The sequence below is a fragment of the Mesoplodon mirus genome (genome assembly GCF_964341445.2).
Source record: "Mesoplodon mirus genome assembly, chromosome: 2".
Taxonomy (NCBI): Eukaryota; Metazoa; Chordata; class Mammalia; order Artiodactyla; family Ziphiidae; genus Mesoplodon; species Mesoplodon mirus.
This window is the reverse complement of record NC_138977.1, coordinates 229,607,240-229,629,663: the sequence shown is the minus strand read 5'-3', so window position 1 is coordinate 229,629,663 and position 22,424 is coordinate 229,607,240. Positions and strand designations below refer to the sequence as shown.

At 39.8% G+C, this 22,424-nt stretch overlaps 1 protein-coding gene across 1 annotated transcript in view; it reads left to right on the top strand.

The window, feature by feature from the left end:
* Nucleotides 1–2,699: 2,699 nt before the first annotated feature.
* TCERG1L (transcription elongation regulator 1 like) overlaps nucleotides 2,700–22,424 on the top strand; it is a gene marked incomplete at both ends in the record, with an annotated part of 206,071 nt that continues 186,346 nt past the window's right edge. The window contains 3 exons of the mRNA XM_082611132.1: nucleotides 2,700–3,029; nucleotides 5,058–5,204; nucleotides 5,960–6,140. Of these exons, the coding sequence (XP_082467258.1) occupies nucleotides 2,700–3,029; nucleotides 5,058–5,204; nucleotides 5,960–6,140 (658 nt within the window). The remainder of the gene's footprint in view (nucleotides 3,030–5,057; nucleotides 5,205–5,959; nucleotides 6,141–22,424) is intronic.

Here is a 22,424-nt window from a genome sequence, read left to right as displayed (position 1 = left end):
AGTTTGTCACTGATTTTTATAGGGAGATAAAGGGCCTGAGTTCATGGGGTGCTAGTCCAGGGCTGACCCCCTGGGGGCACTGATAGGTAAGCACACCTGCGCACCAGCGGCACAGGTCTACCTGGCATGGAGCCTCCGCGCACAGATGGGAGATCCCCTGACTTCTGGTCCTCATGGAGAACAAGTCTTCCTGCTTTAAAAGAGTCCTCTTAAATACCCATTGGAAAGAGAGTACCCATAGGAAAGGGGGCTTCTCCTATCCACGGGGGTGTCTGGTTGTTCCTGGGTTGAGTGGGGTGTGTGGGGAAAACCTTGAGATGAATGTGATTAAAACAAGAGCCAGAAATAGGGGATAAGTCCATCTCCTGGTTCCCCTGTCATATCCATTAATTAATTAGTGAAAATCGCTCTGCATCTCTGTTGTCCTCTGCTGTGTTCCCAGAATTCAGAGCACAGCATGGTAGGGAAAGGGGTTCAAAACGCTGTAATAAATGAATACAGTCAAGCCCATGGCAGGAAGCAGCAAAGGAGTTTGGGCTACTTTGAGGTTCTTTGAATGAACGTACTTGTAATTTCCCAGCTCTTGTTCAGAGCCGATCAGCTGCCCAAGGCATCCTGTGCTCAGGGCACCGGGAAGTCCAGGGAGGGAATAAATATAACCAGTTGACAAAAGCATACTTTAGCAGAACCACTTCAAGGACTGGGCTGTGTGAGACTCCCCCAAAGCACCTGCTGAAGCACCCCCAGATCAGGGCTAAACCCTGTTGCCTGGGAGTGTGGGTTCTGTGCACACTGCACTTGCTTTTGCTGAGAGCAGCATGCAAGCCGGGCACTGCCAGCCTCCAAACAATGGAGAAGGGATGAATAACTCCCATTCAAACAGGACCCTTTAAGGGGTCCACCTTAGCCTGCCCAAAGACACCTGCCCCAATTCCTTAGTCTGGCTGCAGCCACCAAGATCAAGACACATATCACGAGCATGTGCACATGCAAATATATGCGCATGAATTAAGGGCTTAAGCTGAATAGTAACAGTCTTCTAATCTGCAGAGCTTTCTGACTGTAGGTGAGAAAAAACAAAATCTTGCCAGGACTTTTGCATCAAAGAGAGCGATAAACTTGCTAATTGAAAAATGGTTTGCCTGGAGGAAAACACGGAGATGCCAGCTATGTAAATTAGCATATGCCAGGATCTAAAAGAAATCATGCCAGGCCAGGAGGAAATAAGCAAATTAGAAGAATGAGGAAACAATCCTAGAAGCAAACTGAAAGCACTCTGGTGCTTTAGTTTATCTCAGGAGGGAGGTCGATGGATCAGTCCAGAGGTGAGGAGAGGCCGTGTTTGGAGAGTCCCGGTGTGTCTGTGGTGTACCTGGGTGGGTGCATGCTCTCCTGCCCAGGTCAGGGTGGGCTTTTCATACAAGCTCTTAAAAGCATGCTTCATAATACCTTCCTTCTGCTTTAGGCGGCAGGAAGGCCCTTCACCAAATGCTCCTAAGAAACAACTGTGCTTGCGCTGTTGACTGCGGTGGGGTTTCTCCGGCGTAGCGACCTAAGCAGTTCATTAGCACGTGGAAGTCTCCAACCAGCTCTCGGCGACGAACGGCCCAGAGCTGGGCGGGGTCTCAGAGCCCCGGCATCACGGGGAGATACCGCGCGGGACCGGGGTCTGCGGCAGGAGGGAGGTCAGCCGGGGCGCGCGCCGCCTGGCGGCGACTGCGTGTGAGCCGCGCGGAACCAGGCTCTGCTGTGCGGGCCGAGAGAGGGTCCTCGCAGGAGGGGTGGTCCTTGGCCTCAGGCAGCCCAGGTTGCACTGCAGAGGCCGCGTGCGGTGGGTAAAGGAGGAGCACAATTCTGGGCCCGGTAGAATCCAGGACCAGTTCACTGTGGGCAATCCCAGCGACAACCGTTTGTCCCGTGCAAAGGCCCGGAGGCGACCCGCCTGGAGTGTGTGGCGCCTGAACTAGTGGGGCGTGGGGTAGGGGCCGCCGGGGCAGAGGACCCGCTGGGGTCTTAGGAAAGTGTTTGGCAGATTTTCCAGGGAGAGAAATCAACCCGTCCCCAGTGGCGATCGGTGCCCGCTGGGCGTCGGGGGCTGCAGGCAGCATCCCCTGGGGACCCTCCGCCCTCGACCCAGGTTAAGCCAGTCAGAGAGCGGCCCGCGCGCGGCCCCCGACGGCGCCCCCAGCACCGCCCGGCGGCTGGACGTGCCTGGCTCAGGCGCCGCCACTTTGGCCTCGGCTCGCTGCTGCTGGTGGACCCCGTCTCCCGGCCTGGCCGGGTGCGCCTTCCCCGGCGTGCGCTCCGTCCGCGAGAGCCGGCGGCCTCCAGCGGCCGAACCTGAGCTCCGGGCGCAATCCGCGGGAGCCCGGCCAGGCGCGCCCTCTGCGCCCCGCGCCTCCGCCTGCTCCCCCTCCCCTCCCCCGCCGCCGCGGGGGTCCCGGGGTGAGTGCTGGCCGGAGCCCGGAACCCGGGGACGCTGCGAGCCGGGGCCGGGCCTGGGGGGCGGCGGCGGCGCGGGCGGCAGCGCTAGCAGAGGAGGAGGAGGAGGGGCTCCCGGCGCGGGGCAGGGGCGGAGCGTGCGGCCGCGCAGCGGAACCAAGTGAGTTCGCTCCGGAGCCCGCGCCGCCGCCGGCCCGTGCCTCTGGCGCCCGCCGCCCCCGCCGCTCCCGCAGCCGCCGCCCGCGCGGGGATGTAGGATGCTGGTGGGCGCCAGGCTCCAGCGGCGGCGGCGGCAGCTGCAGCAGCCGCAGCAGCCTCGGCGGCGGCAGCCTCTCCTCTGGCCGATGAACGCAGACCCGCCGCCGCCGCCGCCGCCGCCCTGGGTTTGGATGGTCCCCGGCTCGGCCGGGCTGCTCCGGCTGGGCGCCGGGGTCGCGCCCCCGCCAGCGCTGCTTGCCTCGGCCCAGCCCTCTGCCGCCCCGCTGCTCCCGGGGCTGCCCGGCTGGCTGCCGTTGCTGCCGCTGCCCTCTGCGCCAGACCACGCCGCCGCCGCAGCTGTGCACCACTATCCCTTGCTCAACGGGCAGGTAATGTGTCCCCCGGCCCCCGGCCCAGGGTTCGGGGTCGCCGGCTTCCCCCCTGGCCCCTGGGCGCGGCCCTCGCCCCGCTCCGGCGGCTCCGGCCCCGAGGCTTGCGCTCTTTCCTCTCGCGGTGGTCCTCGGCTCCCCAGCCCATCACGGCGCAGCCTGGCAGCCATGCATCGGCAACAAAGTTCATGCTTCGACGTCTCGTTCTGCCTCTCGGCAGTTTTTGCAGTATGTCTTCCCGATTTCTCAGCCGAGCAGTTTGGAGACCCGCACCCCAAGCCCAGAGTTGGGACCGCCTTGGCCACAACTTTCGCCCGGGCTGGGGTCGTTGTCCAGAGCGCGGTGCTTAAGTATCGCCTCCGGAACCCGGCGTTGCAGCTGCGAACTGTGGCCGACTTACCGAATAGAAGTTAATACTTTTACAGTCTCTGCCAGGCTTGGAAAGCAAGCTGGGAATCAATAGCTGTTTCTGATTCTGATCTAGTTTTTTTGTTTTTTGGTTTTTTTTCATTTGAAAATAGACTCAGGACGATGCTTAAGAAAATTCAAACCAATGGAAGCCTGCAGGGAAATCCTGCCTTTAATACTGAGAAGTGCTACCGGTGATTTCCACTCCCACCCTAGGTCTGCCTGAGTCCACCAAATTACCTAGTGTCATATTGCACTTTGGAAGAGTTTGGCGTTTAAAATCTGGAATTAAAAAGAAAAAGTGACTGTGCTTTTGATTAGTGGTGTAACAGAGCAAGGGAAGCTGGTTTTGGCAAGATCCATTGTTTGCTATCTAACTAGGCAGATGCATGTAAATCAGTGAATAGCATGTATTTTATTCCAATGACTGTCCTAATTAGCATATTCAAATGAGTGGATGTTAGAATACACCACATAATTAATTTAATTCCAGTATTATATTGTGAGCTTTTCTAAAAGATGTTGTTAACTCCTCCTAAACTGGTCTTTACACGTAATGATACATCACATACGTGGTACTGGATATGGTATTTTGATGTGTGATGCAGTTCACGTTGGGTTTTTTTTTGAATAAGCGTTGGTAGCTTTTTTGATATTTCGAAGGGTTTGTCATATGCCAGCGCTACCACCAGAGGTATATGGTGTCAAGGAACCACATTTTTTTTTTTCTGTATAGAAAATGCTTTTTATTTTCTTGTGTAAATTTAAAACGAAAAATCTCCCCCAAACTTAGTATTAATCTTTAAAATATTTTGTGCTACCATATTTTCTGTTAAATAACTATTTAAACCAGAAGAACGTTTTCACATAACAGGAAATTCAAAAATGCTTTTATGATTTTAAAACAAATGCGTATTGAAGTATTCCATACCATTGAACAATGATCTTATTCTCCACTGGTAAAGATTCAGTTAATTTAATTAGAGAGACTGTCTCCTAAATTGTCTGCCCCCTTTCAACGTTTGCTATTTTATTCTGTGCATTGGGATCTTCAGTTATGTGATAAGCTCATTTATGTTTTCTTTGCCTTGGAATCTATTTGCATTTGCGAACCTTGGGAAACTTTGAATCCTAACCTCTTATTTTGAAAATATTACTTGTGCCTGTTTTTAAAATGATAAGTATAATTAATATAAAATGTTATAAGGAAAAGAATAGCATAAAATATAGCTCTCTGCTTGCTTGTAAAAAGAATTCAAGAATTATAAAAGGAATACCCAGCATTTCACCTTTCCATTGTGGTTTTTCATATTCTCAGGGCAGAAATCCATTTCTTACCATGTTCTCATGGTTTTGTGCTTAGAAGTTCTTTCTTAATATTACAGAAAGCAGTGTTGTAAATGCATTGTGATGATTCAGATATGAAAATTTTAATAAATTTTTAGAATTTTGAATGTTTGTGGGGTTTTTTTGGACTGGGGAAAAGGAGATTTTTCTCATAATCAAATACATGCATTTAAAAATTCCCTTTTAAAGCAGCTATCCCAGCATCTTTTGGTACAAAGTAGAGTTGATTGATATAGGCTAATGAGGACACCCTTCTCTTTTCTTGGGTTTCAGTGGCTGTTCGGTGGTCATTCTCCATCGATTGGACTGTCCCCCTCTTCCACTGTGGAATTGGTGCCCATTTTCCCACATGTCTGCCCATCTTCTCTTCCACTTCCCATTGGGAAAAGTTGGATAGACAAAAGGATACCTAATTGTAAGGTAAAAATGCAGCTAGTCTGATTGGATAAATGGGCTATTAATTTTTAAGTTGTTGGGTATTGCCATAACAGAAATCACTGTGTATTTTTAGTTTCTAACTGCAATAGATCAACCATCTAGGTCTGGAGAGAAGTCTTTTCAGAATAAGAATGGTCTGTTCAAAAGCACCAGTAGATGGTGGTGGTGAGGGATTTTGTTTTAGCTTAAAATATTTGGTTTCCGTAGGATAATATAAAATTCCTACTTCTGAATCAGAATCTACTTTTTGAATTTTTCAGTTTTTAAATCCATCACTATTGTTCAGAATCTAGCCTTAAACCTTATATAACTCAAGTGTACATTTTAAAAGTAAGTTTTCCTTGGTATTATTGCTTTGAGTGTTCATCTTTCTGATGGTTTATCTTGGCTTTTGAATTCAAATATACTGGCTACACTTTGGTTACCTGAAAACCAACAGAAAGTAGTACAGTGACTTGTTTTACAACACACTGCTTATCTCACTGGGGTGATTCTATATCTGTTAACTGGCTGCTGGGATGAATTAACCAAGTCAATAGCTGAAGACCAGCCCAGGAGACTTAACTCGAAGGTGATTGGTATCAGAGCCCTGTGGATCTTCAGGTTTTAAGATAGTGGCTTTATAGAATCTCCACGCATAGAATCTCCAATAGTCAGTGTAAGACAAGTATTTTACAGTCCTCAGCTTTTATTACATGCATGGTCTTAAGTGTTATGCTTGCTTTCTCTTTGGACAGATCTTTTTGAATAATTCCTTTGCTCTGGACTCCACATGGATATATCCTGAGGAATCAAGATTGTTCCATGGGCATGAGAAGCCTCAACTGTTGGCAAATCAAGTAGCCGTGTCTCTGTCCAGGCCAGCTCCTGCCTCTAGGCCGCTTCCCACGGTGCTGTTAACACCTCAGCCTATCCCAGGTTGGTGCCCAAATAGCTGTAAAAATGTGTGGTTGTTTTTTGTTTGTTTGCTTGCTGTAGCTACAAATTAGCTTTGGGTATGAAAACTATGTTTGTCACTCTAATGAAACAATTCTTTCAGTAAAACATAATTTCTTTTTTCATGGGCATGATTCCTTCTCATAATGAAGTTGAGTTTGGGGTAGATTATTCACTGTGTTTTTGGAGAATGGCATCTGTTTTAAGGTGAAGAGATGACTGAGGGGGTTTGTACAGAATCATAGTTTTGGTGCTCTGTTTGTAGAATTGGACCAAATCTTCTGCTGATAGCTCTTAGTAGGAGCCCTAATTGATCAGGCAACTCAGTTAAAAAATGTTCCTTATGTGGGGTGAGGTGCATAGCTCCCTGGTCCGCAGGACACGGCACATGTAAGATTTTTATACGTTGTGCCTTCATGAATATGGGGTGATACTGGCGATGGTCTATAAATGTGTGCTCTTTGGAAGATGGATTTCGTTCTCTCTTTGGAGTCTAGTGACCTAAAAGAACATTTGTCCTGGAACAGACTCCCATGAAATAATCCCTGGTTGAAAGATGGTATAATAAACCTGTATAGTAACAAGAGAATAAAATCATCTTATGAATTTTTTGATTGATTTTTAAAATCACCTTAATATATGATCATATTAGAAAAGCAAATGTTGCTCATACCCAAATTATCTTGCAACATCTTCCATTATGGAATATTTTATGACTTCAGAATTATATTATCTTCCTTGTAATTTCCTGCCTACCAAGATTGTCCCAATATGTAGCTCTAAAATTTAGTAATAAGGACATGTATCTGTGGATAGTTCAGTGCGGGTTTAGGAGACATATTTATTTTCTTCTCTCTTTTTCTACCTTAATAGTATTATAATTTGCTATGTGTCCTGTTTAGTAATAAGTCAGGAAGAACACTCAACTCTTTGTGTTTTTTTCATAGGCCTTAATGATTCTTGACTGAAACTTGCCTTCTGTGCTTGTAATCATCTATTACTGAGTTGTTACAATCTGACTAAGCGTCTTACATACGTACACTTAGAGACGTTTTACACTAAGATGATCACATACCCTTTTTAACTGAACGATGACAAAAGATGATCAGGTAGCATGTAATGTATGGTATTCCAAGGCTTTAGACGTCTTTTTCAGTATCTGAAAGGATAATATTTTACTTTCCTAATGCACTGGCAATGCTGTCACCAAAATAATCAGTACATTTAGTTTAAAAAACAGTGAAATTAGTTTAACTGTTCCAACAAAAGCTTTGAGTGACCTTTCCTCCTGTCACCTCACTCTAATATCATGTAGACATTTGCATTATACCTCTGTCCTCTTAGAAAACTCATACTGTGAACATGCTAACTACCAATTTTGTCGAAGAAGCTTATGGCAAATTATCGTAGCTTTTATATCATATGGACATTTTTACTTGCCATTGTGCGGCACCTATTTCATGCTTAAAGCATATTCGTGTGAATTTTACCTTTTGACTTTTCGACTAAGCCTTTTTAAAGGACAAAAAAAATAATATTTCTTACTAACATGGTCGATCATAGAATAACTGTCCGCCCCATCTAACATTTATCAAATTTCTGCTTTTATTCTTCCTTGGATTTTTTTTTTTTTTTTGGACTCATGAACCATAAGAATATAACATGCTTTACTTATCTTTTGGAGAATAATGTATCTGTGCCCAGAGGTATTTTACTAACAGTCATATATGCATTTGTTCTGAGATGGGGTTTCTGAACTGTTTCATGAAAATTTTGATTTTTTGATACATTTCAGATTCTTAGAAATTACTGTTCTAGAAACATGTATTAAATTGGACCGTTAGTCCAAAGAACACATTTAGGGTGTTGTTTATATGTTACTGTTTAACCGAGAACCTGGAAGGGGGAGCAAGTAAAGGTGGAAGGTAGCGTCAGCTCCCAGTCAGTTAAAAGTTAAGATACACTGTTGCAATTTTAATATAGTTAATGAGAAAATATAGCCTCATTAAAACATTTTACATGTAAATCTTCAGATATGTTGTTAAAAGTTATTGTTATAATTGCTATTGTCTTATATCTTGCTATAAATTGATAAATTTAAATGTTATATTGATTTACATTATATAAAGTTATGCATTTATAAATAGAAATATTTATATACACTATATTAATATATAATGTATGAATATGTTATATGATTGATATTTTAAGTTGATCCATTTGTAAATTGCTATAGTTAGAAGCAGATGGCCTTAGAATCTTACATATATTTTATTGATCCCCTTTCAATTAATCAATGAAGCACTATTAGAACTCCAGGAGAACCAGGAGAGTGAGTCAGACTCACCTCATTTTATTTTTTAATTTAATTTAATTTTTTTTTAGATTTTTTTAACATCTTTATTGGAGTGTAAGTGCTTTACAATGTCGTGTTAATTGCTGCTGTATCACAAAGTGAATCAGCTATATGCATATGTATATCACCATATCCCCTCCCTCTTGTGTCTCCCTCCCACTGTCTCTATCCTAGCCCTCTAGGTGGTCACAAAGCACCTGAGCTGACCTCCCTGTGCTATGCGGCTGCTTCCCACTAGCTGTCTATTTTATATTTGGTAGTGTATATATGTCAATGCCACTCTCTCACTTCGTCCCAGCTCACCCTTACCCCTTCCCTTGTCCTCAAGTCCATTCTCTACGTCTGCATTTTTATTCCTGTCCTGCCCCTAGGTTCATCAGAACCATTTTTGGGTTTTTTTAGATTCCATATATATGTGTTAGCATACAGTATTTGTTTTTCTCTTTCTGACTTACTTCACCCTGTATGACAGACTCTAGGTCCATCCACCTCATTACAAATAGCTCAGTTTCGTTTCTTTTTATGGCTGAGTAATATTCCATTGTATATATGTGCCACATCTTCTTTATCCATTCATCCGATGATGGACACTTAGGTTGTTTCCATCTCCGGGCTATTGTAAATAGAGCTGCAGTGAACATTTTGGTACATGACTCCTTTTGAATTATGGTTTTCTCAGGGTATATGCCCAGTAGTGGGATTGCTGGGTCATATGGTAGTTCTATTTTTAGTTTTTTAAGGAACCTCCATACTGTTCTCCATAGTGGCTGTATCAATTTACATTCCCACCAACAGTGCAAGAGGGTTCCCTTTTCTCCACACCCTCCCCAGCATTTATTGTTTGTAGATTTTTTGATGATGGCCATTCTGACAGATTCCCCTCATTTTAAACAGGCTTATCACATTTTCCTTTCTTGGATAGATAGTACATTTGTGTAATAATCGTTCTTGACGATAGCATTAGGTACCATGAGCTCCAATGACGTGACACTAGAAAGTGGTTTTGTTTCAATAAGCATGTGGTCTGTTGAACTGAGTTAAAAAGGTGTGATGGGCAGAGACGTCGGGTGGGTGACCTCTGAGGCTCATGTTAATACTACTCCCCTCCTGATCTATGGTTGGTTAAGAAGTAACTGCAGTGCAGCAGCGTCTCATATAATCTTAGCACAACTTGAACGAATTTGGGTAAACCATCTAAAACTTAATAAATGTTTTGAAGGACTGTATTTTTGATATATACTAGACTCACTTATGTTGACGATAGAGGTAATGATTTGCTGTTATACTGAGGCCTGAAGAAAGCCTGTTGGCCGTTTAGAAACGTGAAGGTCAGTCGTGTTCCCACCTGCATTCATCAGAGGAGTTCACTCCCCTGCAGGCGGTGCAGACATGGGCTCTGCTAGGTGCCCTCGCAGCTCATGTTCTCCTGGGGAAGTGCACTCTGTAGATCATTACCCAGCACTGCCGTCCTAGGGGCTCTCTGCAGACGTCCGAGGAGGGTCTCAGGAGGGTCATCAGGGAAGGTCTCCAGGAGATGATGTACCTGAAACACACCACAAAGATCAGCAGAACTTGACCAGGGCAGGAGAGGGAATGGAGGAGTAGAACATGTAAAGTCACAAACTCATGACAGATGTTTCACCAGGTGATGACAAGCAGCCAAGCAGCCTAAACCAAGGAGGAGAGTGGTGGTGGGATGAGGCAGTGGTGGCCCAGCTCAGGGCCACTTCGTGCAAGATGAACCCCATTATCCCACGGGACCTGTGTTGTAAGTCCTGGGCGCTCTCCAGAGTATCCTGGGATGTTCCATCATTCTTCAGCTTGGGAGCCATGGTTTCTTCAGGAAAGTGTAAATTTGTCCTCAGGAAGCAGAGCAGACAAAGAAAGGGCCGAGTCTTCTCGCTGAAAAATAAATGCAAGCGTCCAAAAATATGCAAAGTTACAACTGTACTGGAAACTGAAGTCTCCAGTGAATAATTTAGTGGCTTTTTAAGGAATTATCCCTAATTACAGTGTTAATGGGTTGAACTGAGAAATAAGCTGGGACTCATTCATTCCCAGTCCTCAGAGGTTGATGCAGGAAAGGCGAGGATGCATGAGGACACAGGCACCCCCTCCTCTTCAGGAGTCTCTGCACTTAGGACGAGACCCCCATCACTTTGTCTCCAATCTCAACATCTCCCTTCTCCCATGCAGTGCTAAGTCCCTCTTCATCCCAGGGAGAAATGGGCTTGCATTGCTTCTAAGGATATGAGGTTTATCACAAGTAGAGGTGGGGGTAGGGCCAGCGTGGAAATTGTGCTTTTCAAAGCATCCCTGTTCTTCACTTCTAAAGATAAGATCTTCAGAGTCCTTCAAGCTACTCAGAAATACAAGTACTTAGATTCAGAGTATCAAGCAGGAGAATAATTTACTCAGCTTCTGTCCAGTAAGGACACATGGCATTATAGTTTGCTGAAAACTGGAGATTTGTCTAAAAGTTGTCTATATTACATTGCCTTTTGGCTGAAGATCAAAGAGCCTGATTCTACCAATATCTTGTTGGAAAAAAAATACTGGCTGTGCCATTCAAAGATGACTAGAGAGAGAGGGAGGTAAAGTGGAAGATGAGGTGGGACAACAGAAACTGTTCTGCTTCATGAAAGATTTGTTTACTCAAAAGATGCAGAGGAAAGAAAAATCTGGGAAACAGCTTTTGTACAGGAGCTTGTAAGCATTTTGCATAAATCACCTTTCAGTTTACCTTAATATGAACAAAAGAGCTTTATAGAAAAGCAATAAAAGAAAAATCGAAAACGAGCTGGTGGAGGCATGAAATCACGTGGCAAGACGGTTTGAACTGGATGGTGGCAGACATCATAGACAGATTCTCAAGCATGTATAGCTGTGGCAGTGAACAAATGGATGGTAATCATGAGAAGGTGACAGTGAGATAGAGAGCAAGCAACACATCGATGTTGATTTGATCTCCTTGAAAAGCAAATACAATGTGGCAGACATATTAAATGTGGCCATGCCATATACCTTGCTCACTGTATCCTGGCGGAGTTTACGAATGGGAGAGCCACTCCTTCCAGGAACACAGAAGTGGGCACAGCTTCAAATCAATGTACAGCACTAGATGTGATCACCTAATGGGGAAAACTTTAGAGAATTAGGAGGAAAAACGTTTGTCATCAAAGTAATATATGCCAACAAGAAAGGTGTCCATACGCATAAGCCAGGAAAAGACCTTCTCAAACAACCGATGGATAGACTTTTTTCACGTCTAATGTCCTCACCTCAAGTTCTACTTTGTCGTAAGTTAATGTTGCTGTCACTCTACATTTCTATTTTATTTTGCTTATCAGTCTTTACCTTGTCTTTTGTTTTAAGCTTAGGTCAGTCATTTAAAGGCACAGGCCCTTCTTTTGCCTTTAAAAATGGAGTTTAGCATACCTATATTTGAATTCCTATTTTTTTATTTCTTCTGTCATATTATTATATTCTGTTTTTTAGAGTGTTTTGTTATTTCTTTATTTTAGTCTGTTTTTATTCTTTTGCTGTGCCATGTATGTTTTGTTTGATTTAGTTTATTTTTGTTTTGTATGGTGATTTGGAATATGTTCATACTGATCCTATTTCCTCAAGCAATTGCCAGTAAGATTTTTAAAGAAATAGATTTAAGCTTTATGTTTCCCTTAATTTTCAAATTATGACAATACTATCATTTTAGAATTCTTTTATAGACTATGAAAAATTCGGGAAAAACTTACATCATAAAATTTTTTTTTCTCTTCAGTTTTCTCCACTAATTGAGAAATTAATCAAAAGCAAGAGCTAAGAATGGGGAAGTCAGGTTTCAAACTATCTATAATCATCAACAATTTTTGTCAATAACATAGAATATATGTAAACGTTCATTAATTTGGTTACAGGAATGACTGAAAATTTCTAAGCAACTTTTTTCCCCCAAACTGAAGCTGAAAAGAATAATTATAATCTGAATACGTAACCTCAAATTATGTTGGTAAAATTGGGAAGAGGAGAATTGAGAAATCTGAGGATACAAATTATTTCAAAATCCCTCATATAGTTAAAAGAAGCTGAAACACTAGGAAACTCTCATGCTGGAAGCCCAGAAAACAAGGTTATTTAAGACTGACACGGGACAAGACATCCTGCCCCATAGCCAGCCTTACAAATATGAGTAAAGGCAACAGCCATCTACCACTGGTGCAGGGACCGGGTATGGAGAGTGACCCTTTTCTGTGATGCAGAAATTTGGGGATGGCTGAAAGTTAAGGGGGACACAAATATTACGACTATCAGACACCCTAGAACTTACTCTAAGAAAAAGGCATCGTTAAAGGATTTTGAAGCCTCTGGGGCATGGTAGGAAACTGTGGCAACAAAATTCAAATCCAGGTCAACACCTGAACACATTGACACATCTCATTCAGCTTGACAGAAGAAGGGGTGTGCCCATTTCCAGGAGTAACTCCTAAGTACCTCATTCTCTATTGTTCTAATCATGATGTCTGGCATTGAATAAAAAAGTTACAAGACACACAAACAAAGCAAAAAATGATAAACCATTGTCAAGAGATAAAGTAAACAACAGAACCAGATCCTAAGATGACATATTTTGGAACTATCAGACAGGGACGTTGAAATAACTATGATTAATATATTAATGAGTCTAATGGAAAAGAAGGGCCACATGCCTGAAAAGATAGAGAATTTCATCAGAGATATGGAAAAGATAAGAAAGCCAAACTGAAATACTAGAAAAAATAAAACATGGTATCAGAAATGAAGAATTACTTTGGTGGGCTCATGAGTACATGTGATACAGCCAAGGAAAGTATGAATGAATTTAAAGACAGGTCAACAGAAACCACTAAATTGTAACACAGAGAAAACAGTGAAACAATGGAGCCTACTTTCCCAGAGCTATGAGATAATATCAAATGGTTTAACATACATATAATTGAAGTTTCAGGAGGAGAGAAAATGAGGGGGGAAAAAACATTTGAAGTCACAGTGACCAAAGGTAATAAACAATTAATAAAAGTTATCAAAACATGGATCCAAGAGACTTAGAAAACCCCAAGACTGAAAATGAGGCAAAACATATTCAAACTTCTGTTTCAAAGGTTAAGAGAAAATCTTGAAGACAAACAGGGAAAAAAAGACACATTACACAGATAGGAACAAAAATTTAAAATTGTAGGAGTTGTATTGTAAGAATCTATACAAACCCCAAAGCAACAAAGTGACGTCTTTAAAAGACTGAACTAAAAATCTCTCAGTCAAGAACTTTATACAAAGCAAAAACAATGATCAAAAACTAAGGTGAAATGAAGATTTTTCCCAAACTAAAACTGAAAAGAATTAATTGTTGGTAGACCTGCAGTTCAAGAAATTATGAAGAAGCTTATTAAGCAGAACTAATATAATAGCAGACAGAAACTTGCATCTGTACAAAGAAATAAAGAGTACATTAAGGTAAAATATATATTTTGCTTTGTTTTTAATTGCTCCAAAAGATAATTAACTGTATAGGGATAAGTAATGGTGAGTGATGTAGTATGTGCATATAGCATATGTGAAATCAAAACAATGTCAACAATCACAAAGGATGGGAGGAAGGAATTGGAAGGATATAACTGCAAAGCTCTCATCATACATTAAGTGGTGTGATATTATTTGAAGGTGAACTCTAATTAATTAAATTACGTATTATAAAGCATATAACAACCACTTAAGAATTAAAAAGAGTTATAACTAATAAAACAATAGAATAACAATAAACAATAAAATTGGAATCATAACAAATACTCAACCCAAATTCAGTCAGAAAAAGAGAACAAAAGATCAAAGCACAGAAGAAGTAAATAATTAAAAAATAATAACTACAATATGGTATATTTAAATAAAATGTGTAGAGTCACGTACAGACTGAAAGTGAGAGGATGGAAAAAGGCTCTCCACACAAATCAAAATCAGAAGAAAGCTGGAGTAGCAATACTTTTTCAGACAAAATTGACAGTAAAATAAAAACTGTAACAGGAGACAAAGAAGGACACTACACAATGATCAAAGGATCAATCCAAGAAGAAGATATAACAATTTAAAATATACATGCACCCAACATAGGAAAACCTAAATATATTAGGCAAATGTTAACAGACATAAAAGGAGAAATCAACAGTAACACAATAATGGGGGGGACTTTAGCACCCCACTTTCATCAATGTACAGATCAGACAGAAAATCAATAAGGAAACACAGGCCTTAAAATGACACATTAGACCAGATATACTTAATTTATATTTATAAAGCATTCCATCTGAAAGCAGCAGAATAAACCTTCTTTTCAAGTTCACATGGAACATTCTCCAGGATAGATCACATGCTGGGTCACAAATCAAGCCTTGGTAAATTTAAGAAAACTGAAATCATATCAAGCGTCTTTTCTGACCACAATGCTATGAGGCTAGAAATCAACTACAAGAGAAAAAACTGCAAAAAAATGCAAACACGTGGAGGCTAAACAATATGCTACTGAAAAAGAGAGAGGAAGTCAGAAAATACCTAGAAACAAATGAAAATGAAAACATGATGATACAAAACCTATGGGATGCAGCAAAAGCAATTCTAAAAGGGAAGTTTATAGCAATACAAGCTTATGTCAGGAAATAAGAAAAATGTCAAATAAACAACCTAACCTTATGCCTAAAGCAACTAGAGAAAGAAGAACAAACAAAACCTGAAACTAATAAAAGAAAATAAATCATAAAGATTTATGATAAACCTTAAATTAAATAAATAAATCAGAGCAAAAATAAATGAAACAGAGACTTAAAAAACAATAGAAAATATCAATGAAACTAAAAGCTTGTTCTTTGAAAAGATAAACAAAATTGATAAACCTTTAGCCAGACTCATCAAGAAAAAAAGGGAGAGGGCCCAAATCAATAAAATCAAAAATGAAAAAGAAGTTACAACTGGCACTGCAGAAATACAAAGGATCATAACAGACTACTATGAGCAACTATACACCAATAAAATGGACAACCTAGAAGAAATAGGCAAATTCTTAGAAAGGTAGAATCTCCCAAGAGTGAATGAGGAAGGAATAGAAAATATGAACAGATCAATTACCAGTACCAAAATTGAATCAGTAATTTAAAAACTCCCAAAAAACAGAAGTCCAGGACCAGTTAACTTCACAGGTGAATTCTACTAAACATTTAGAGAAGAGTTAACACCTGTCCTTCTGAAACTATGCAAAAAAATTGCAAAGGAAGGAATATTTCTGAACTCATTCTATGAGGCCACCACCATCCTGACACCGAAACCAGACAAAGATACCACAAAAAAATAATATTACAGGCCAATATCACTGATGAACATAGATGCAAAAACCCTCAACAAAATACTAGCCCACTGACTCAAACAATATGTTATTATTGACTGGAGATGTATTATTGCCACAGGCATTAGTTTCTGCAAAAATCCCTTGGTCGATAATGTGTTAAAGGATCATACACCATGATCAAGTGGGATTTATCCCAGGGATGCAAGGATTTTTCAATATCTGCAAATCAATCCATGTGATACACCCCATTAACAAATTAAAGAATAAAAACCATACGATCATCTCAGTAGATGCAGAAAAAGCTTTTGATAAAATTCAACATCCATTTATGATAAAAATTCTTCGGGAAGTCGGCATAGAGGGAACATACCTCATCATAATAAAGGCTATATATTACAAACCCACAGGTAACATTATACTCAGTTGTGAAAAGCTGAAATCATTTCCTATAAGATCAGGAACAAGACAAGGATGCCCACTCTTGCCACTTCTATTGCACATAGTTTTGGAAGTGCTAGCCACAGCAATCAGAGAAGAAAAAGAAATAAAAGGAATCCAAATTGGCGAAAGAAGAAGTAACACTGTCATTGTTTGCAGATACATAGAAAATCCTAAAGATGCTACCAGAAAACTACTAGAGCTCATCAACAAATTTGGTAAAGTTGTTGGATACAAAATTCATATACAGAAATCTGTTGTATTTCTATATACTAACCATAAAATATCAGAAAGAGAAATTAAGGAAACAATCCCATTCACCTTTGCATCAAAAAGAATAAAATACTTAGAAATAAACCTACCTAAGGAGGCAAAAGACCTGTACTCCAAAAAACTGTAAGATGCTGATGAAAGAAATTGAAGATGACACAGACAGATGGAAAGCTATACCATGTTCTTGGATTAGAAGAATCAATATTGTTAAAATGACCATACTACCCAAGGAAATCTACAGATTCAGTACAATCCCTATCAAATTACCAGTGGCATTTTTCACAGAACTAGAACAAAAAAAATTTTAATTTGTATGGAAACACAAAGACCCTGAATAGCCAAAACAATCTTGAGAAAGAAGAATGGAGCTAGAGGAATCACGCTCCCTGACTTTAAATTATACTGTTGGTAAAAAAGCTACAGTAGGGCTTCCCTGGTGGCACAGTGGTTGAGAGTCTGCCTGCCGATGCAGGGGACACGGGTTCGTGCCCTGGTCCGGGAAGATCCCACATGCCACGGAGCGGCTGGGCCCGTGAGCCATGGCCGCTGAGCCTGCGCGTCCGGAGCCTGTGCTCCGCAATGGGAGAGGCCACAATAGTGAGAGGCCCATGTACCGCAAAAAAAAAAAAAAAAAAAGCTACAGTAATCAAAACAGTATGGTACTGGCACAAAAACAAACACATAGATCAATGGAACAGGGTAGAGAGCCCAGAAATAAACCCACACACTTATGGTCAATTAATCTATGACAAAGGATGCAAGAATATACAATGGAGAACAAACAGCCTCTTCAATAAGTGGTGCTGGGAAAACCAGGCAGCTACATGTAAAAGAATGAAATTAGAACATTCTCTAACACTATTTTCAAAAATAAATTCAAAATGGATTAAAGACTTAACTGTAAGACTGGATACTATAAAACTCCTAGAGGAAAACATAGGCAGAACACTCTTGGACACAAATTGCAGAAATATATTTTTGGATCCATCTCCTAGAGTAATGGAAATAAAAACAAAATTAAACAAATGGGACCTAATTAAGCTTAAAAGCTTTTGCATAGCAAAGGAAACCATAAACAAAACAAAAAGACAACTTACAGACTAGGAGAAAATATTTGCTAACAATGCTACCAACAGATTAATTTTCAAAATATACAAACAGCTCATACAGCTTAATATCAAAAAACAAACAACCCAATAAAAAAATGGGCAAAAGATCTAAATAGACATTTCTCCAAAGAAGACATACAGGTGGCCAACAGGCATATGAAAAGATGCTCCATATCACTAATTATTAGAGAAATGTATATCAAAACTACAATGAGGTATCAGCTCACACCAGTCAGAATGGCCATCATTAAAATATCTACAAATAATAAATTCTGGAGAGGGTATGGAGCAAAAGGAACCCTCCTACACTGGTGGTGGAGTTGTAAATTGGTGCAGCCACTATGGAGAACAGTGTGGAGGGTCCTTAAAAAACTGCAAATAGAGTTACTCTATGATCTTGCAATCCCACACTTGGGCATACGTCTGGAAAAAACTAATTCAAAAAGATATAGGCACCCCAGTGTTCATAGCAGCACTATTTACAATAGCTAAGACATGGAAGCAACCTGAATGTCTATGGACAGAAGAATGGATAAAGAAGACGTGATACATATATACAATGGAATGCTAGTCATAAAGAAGAAAGAAATAATGACATTTACAGCAATGTGGATGGGCCTAGAGATTATCATATTAAGTAAGTCAGATGGAGAAAGACAAATAATATATGATTTCACTAATATTTGGAATCTAAAAAAAGATACAAATGAAATTATTTACAAAACAGAAATAGACACACAGACTTAGAAAACAAACTTATGATTACCAAAGGTGATAGTGGGGATGGGGGGAGAGGTAAATTAGGAGTTTGGGATTAACATATACACACTACTATATATAAAATAAACAACAAGGATCTACTGTATAGCCCAGAGAACTATACTCAATATCTTGTAATAACCTATAATGGAAAAGAACCTGAAAAAGAATATATACATATCTGTATAACTGAATCACTTTGCTGTACACTTGAAACTACCACAACATTGTAAATTAACTATACTTCAATAAAAATAGAACTAAGCCAAAGTAAAGAAATAAAGAAATACAAAGGTGTAAACTTTATAATTAAAAGGAAAGATTTTCATCATTATATTTATTATGTCCACAAGAAACTCATTTTTAATATAAAAACCTAGAGCAGATAAAAGTAAAAACATGGAAAAGATACAGCATGCAAATCAGAAGAAAACTGGAGTACTGTATTAATATTAGGTAAATTAGAATTTAGAACAAGAAGTATTACAGGAATAGGAAGGGACACTCCATAACTAAAAATTCATAACTAAATACATACCAAGAAGGCATAACAGTTCTAAATGTGTGTGCATCTAGCAAAATAACTTCAACATACGTGAACAAAAACTAATCAAACTTAAAAAAGAAATGGACAAATCCATAATTATGTTTGGAAATTTCAACACTCATCTCCCAGAAATTAATAGAGCAAGAAGGCAGAATATCAATAAGGATTTACAGAATTTACACAATACTATCCAGTAACTTGATTAAATTGACATTTATAGAATACCTAACAATAATATAATACATATTTTTTGTATATATGGAACATTCAGCAATACAGACTTATTCTAAGCCACAAAAAAGTCAACAAATTTTAAATAATTAAAAATATACACAGGGCTTCCCTGGTGGCGCAGTGGTTGAGAGTCCGCCTGCCGTTGCAGGGGACATGGGTTCGTGCCCCGGTCCGGGAAGATCCCACATGCCGCGGAGCGGCTGGGCCCATGAGCCATGGCCACTGAGCCTTGCGTCCGGAGCCTGTGCTCTGCAATGGGAGAGGTCACAACAGTGAGAGGCCCGTGTACCACAAAAAAAAAAAAAAAAAAAAAAAATATATATATACACAATTTGTTCTCTGGCCACAGTATAAGTAAATTAGAAATCAATAACAGAAAAAATATCCAGAAAAATTGCCAAATATCTGGAAATTAAAAAAAAAATACTCCCAAATAACCCATGGGCCAAAAAGGAAGTGACAAAGAGAATTACAAAATATTTTGAATTGAATAAAAATGAAAATCAGTATTAAAAATATTATCACAGAGCATAGCTCCAACAGTGTTCAGATGGAAACTTATAGCACTAAAATGCCTATATTAAAAAATAAATTTTCAAAAAATATTAGCAGACCAAATTCAACAGCACATTAAAGGGATCATACACCATGATCAAGTGGGATTTATCCCTGTGATGCAAGGTTGGTTCAGCATATCCAAATCAATAAATGTGATATAGCATATTAATAGAATGAAAGATAAAAATCACATGATCATGTCAATAGATGCAGAAAAAGAATTTGACAAAAATACAACATTCTTTTATGATAACAAACCCAAAAACTTCAGCAAGCTGGATATTCAGGGGCCACACCTCAATATTACACTGACAAAGGACATCTATGAAAGAACCATATCTAGCATTGTATGTAAGAGTGAACACCTGATGTTTTCTCTCTAAGATAGAGAACCTGGCAAGGCTTTGTGCTTCCACCACTTCTTTGCAAAATTATACTTGAAGACCTAACCAATGCAATAAGGCAAAAAGAAAAGAAAAAAAAAAAGAATGAAAAGCATACAGATTGGAAAGGAAGAAATAAAGCTGTCTCTACATGCAGACAAAATTGTTGCCATATTGACCATCTCAAAGAGTCTACCAGAAGCTGCTAGTACCAATAAGTGAATTTAGCAAGGCTGCAGGATGCAAGGTCAGTGTGAAAATTCAATAGTATCCCTGTATGACCAGTAATAAACAACTAGACATTACAATAAATAGCAGTGTCACTAAAGCACTAAAACCAGAAAATATTTGTGGATTAATCTAACAAATATGAATCCTGAAAACTACAAAACTTTGAGTGGAGAAATCAAAGACATTAATATATGGAGTGATATTTTGTATTAAAGGGCTGGAAGACTCAATAATGTTAAGATGTCAGTGCTCTCCAAATTAATCTATAAATTCTGTGTAATCCCAAACAAAATCCCAGTTTCACAGAAATTAACAAGCTAATTCTATAACTGATATGGAAAGCCAAAGGAAGTAGAATGGCCACAACAGTGTTGAAAATGAACAGCAAATGTGGAGGTCTCATATGGAACAGATTTGAATGCTTATGATAAAGCTACAAGAATGAAGGCTTTGTGGAACTGGCAAAATCAGAGGAACAGAGATCAGTAGAACACAATCATAGACCCTTCAGAAATAGACACACACATACATGGTCAACTGATTTTTTTTACAAAGGTGCCAAAGCATTCAGTAGAGAAAAACTTGCCTTTACAATAAATGGTTTTGGAACAGTTGAACATTCATCTTTAAAATAAACAAACAAACCTTGATAAATACCTTGTATCATATATAAAAATTAACTCAAAATAGCTTATAAATCTGATTTTAAAACCAAAGTCCTAGAACTTCTCAAAGGAAACATAAAAGAAAATTTTCTGACCTTGATTTAGGCAAAATTTTTTTAGATATGACATCAAAAGATGAACCATAGAATAAAATGCATTGATAATTGGATTTCATCAAAATTAAATACTGTTGCTCTTTGAAATGATTTTTAATAAAATGAAAAGAAAAGCCACATACTGGGAGAAAATATTTGTAAAGCATATATCTAATAAAGGATTGATATTCATAATATACAAGGAACTCTCATAAATCAATAATAAGAAAAAAATAACCCAGCAAAATATGTGATCAGATACATCATCAACAAAAACATATAATGTCAAATGAGCACATGAAAATATGCTCAATGTTATCTATCATTAGGGAAACACAAATAAAATCCAGAATGAAGAGTCCCTACACACGTACTGGAAGGGCTATATATTCTGTACCCAGAAATCTCACTCCTAGGTATTTACCCAAGAGTAATAAAGAGATGTTTCCACACAAAAGCCTGTACACAGATGTTTATAATGGCTTTATGATAACAAAACCTGGGAACAGTCCAAATAGCCATTAACTATGGCATGGATTGACAAACTCAGGCACATCCAAACTATGGACCACAGCAGAAACTACCAGGAATGGACTTCTAATACACGCGGCAACATGATTGAATCCCAATAGATCGTGCTGAGTGGAAGAGCCCAGAGTCAAACATTTGTATCATAGATGATTCCCTTTTCATGACGTTCTAGGAAAAGAAAAACTATAAGACCAAATACAGATCAGTGGTTTCTAGGGATTGGTGGGAGGAGGGTACTGACCACAGAGGGGCAGAGGGCAGGTTTTGGGGTTGTGGACAGTTATCTGATTGTGGTGGTGGTTACATGACTGCCTTTGCAGAAATTCAGAGAACTGTACACAAAGAGAATGAATTCCACTGTAGATAAATTACACCTGAATGCACCCAACTTTTAGAAAAAGAGAGACTTAAAGAGACATACCCAGTAAAATGTGTGGATTTTATTTGACCTTTGTTTGAACAAGGCATACAAAAAATTGTGAGACAACAGGAGAAACTGGAACAGTTGACTGTGTTTAACAATTTAAAGAAATGATTGTTTAAATTTATGTATTTTATTTATTTATCTTTACTTTTGGCTGCCTTGGGTCTTCATTGCTGTGCTCGGGCTTTCTCTAGTTGCAGCGAGTGGGGGCTACTCTTTGTTGCGGTGCGTGGGCTTCTCATTGCAGTGGCTTCTCTTGTTGAGGATCATGGGCTCTAGGGCACACGGACTTCAGTA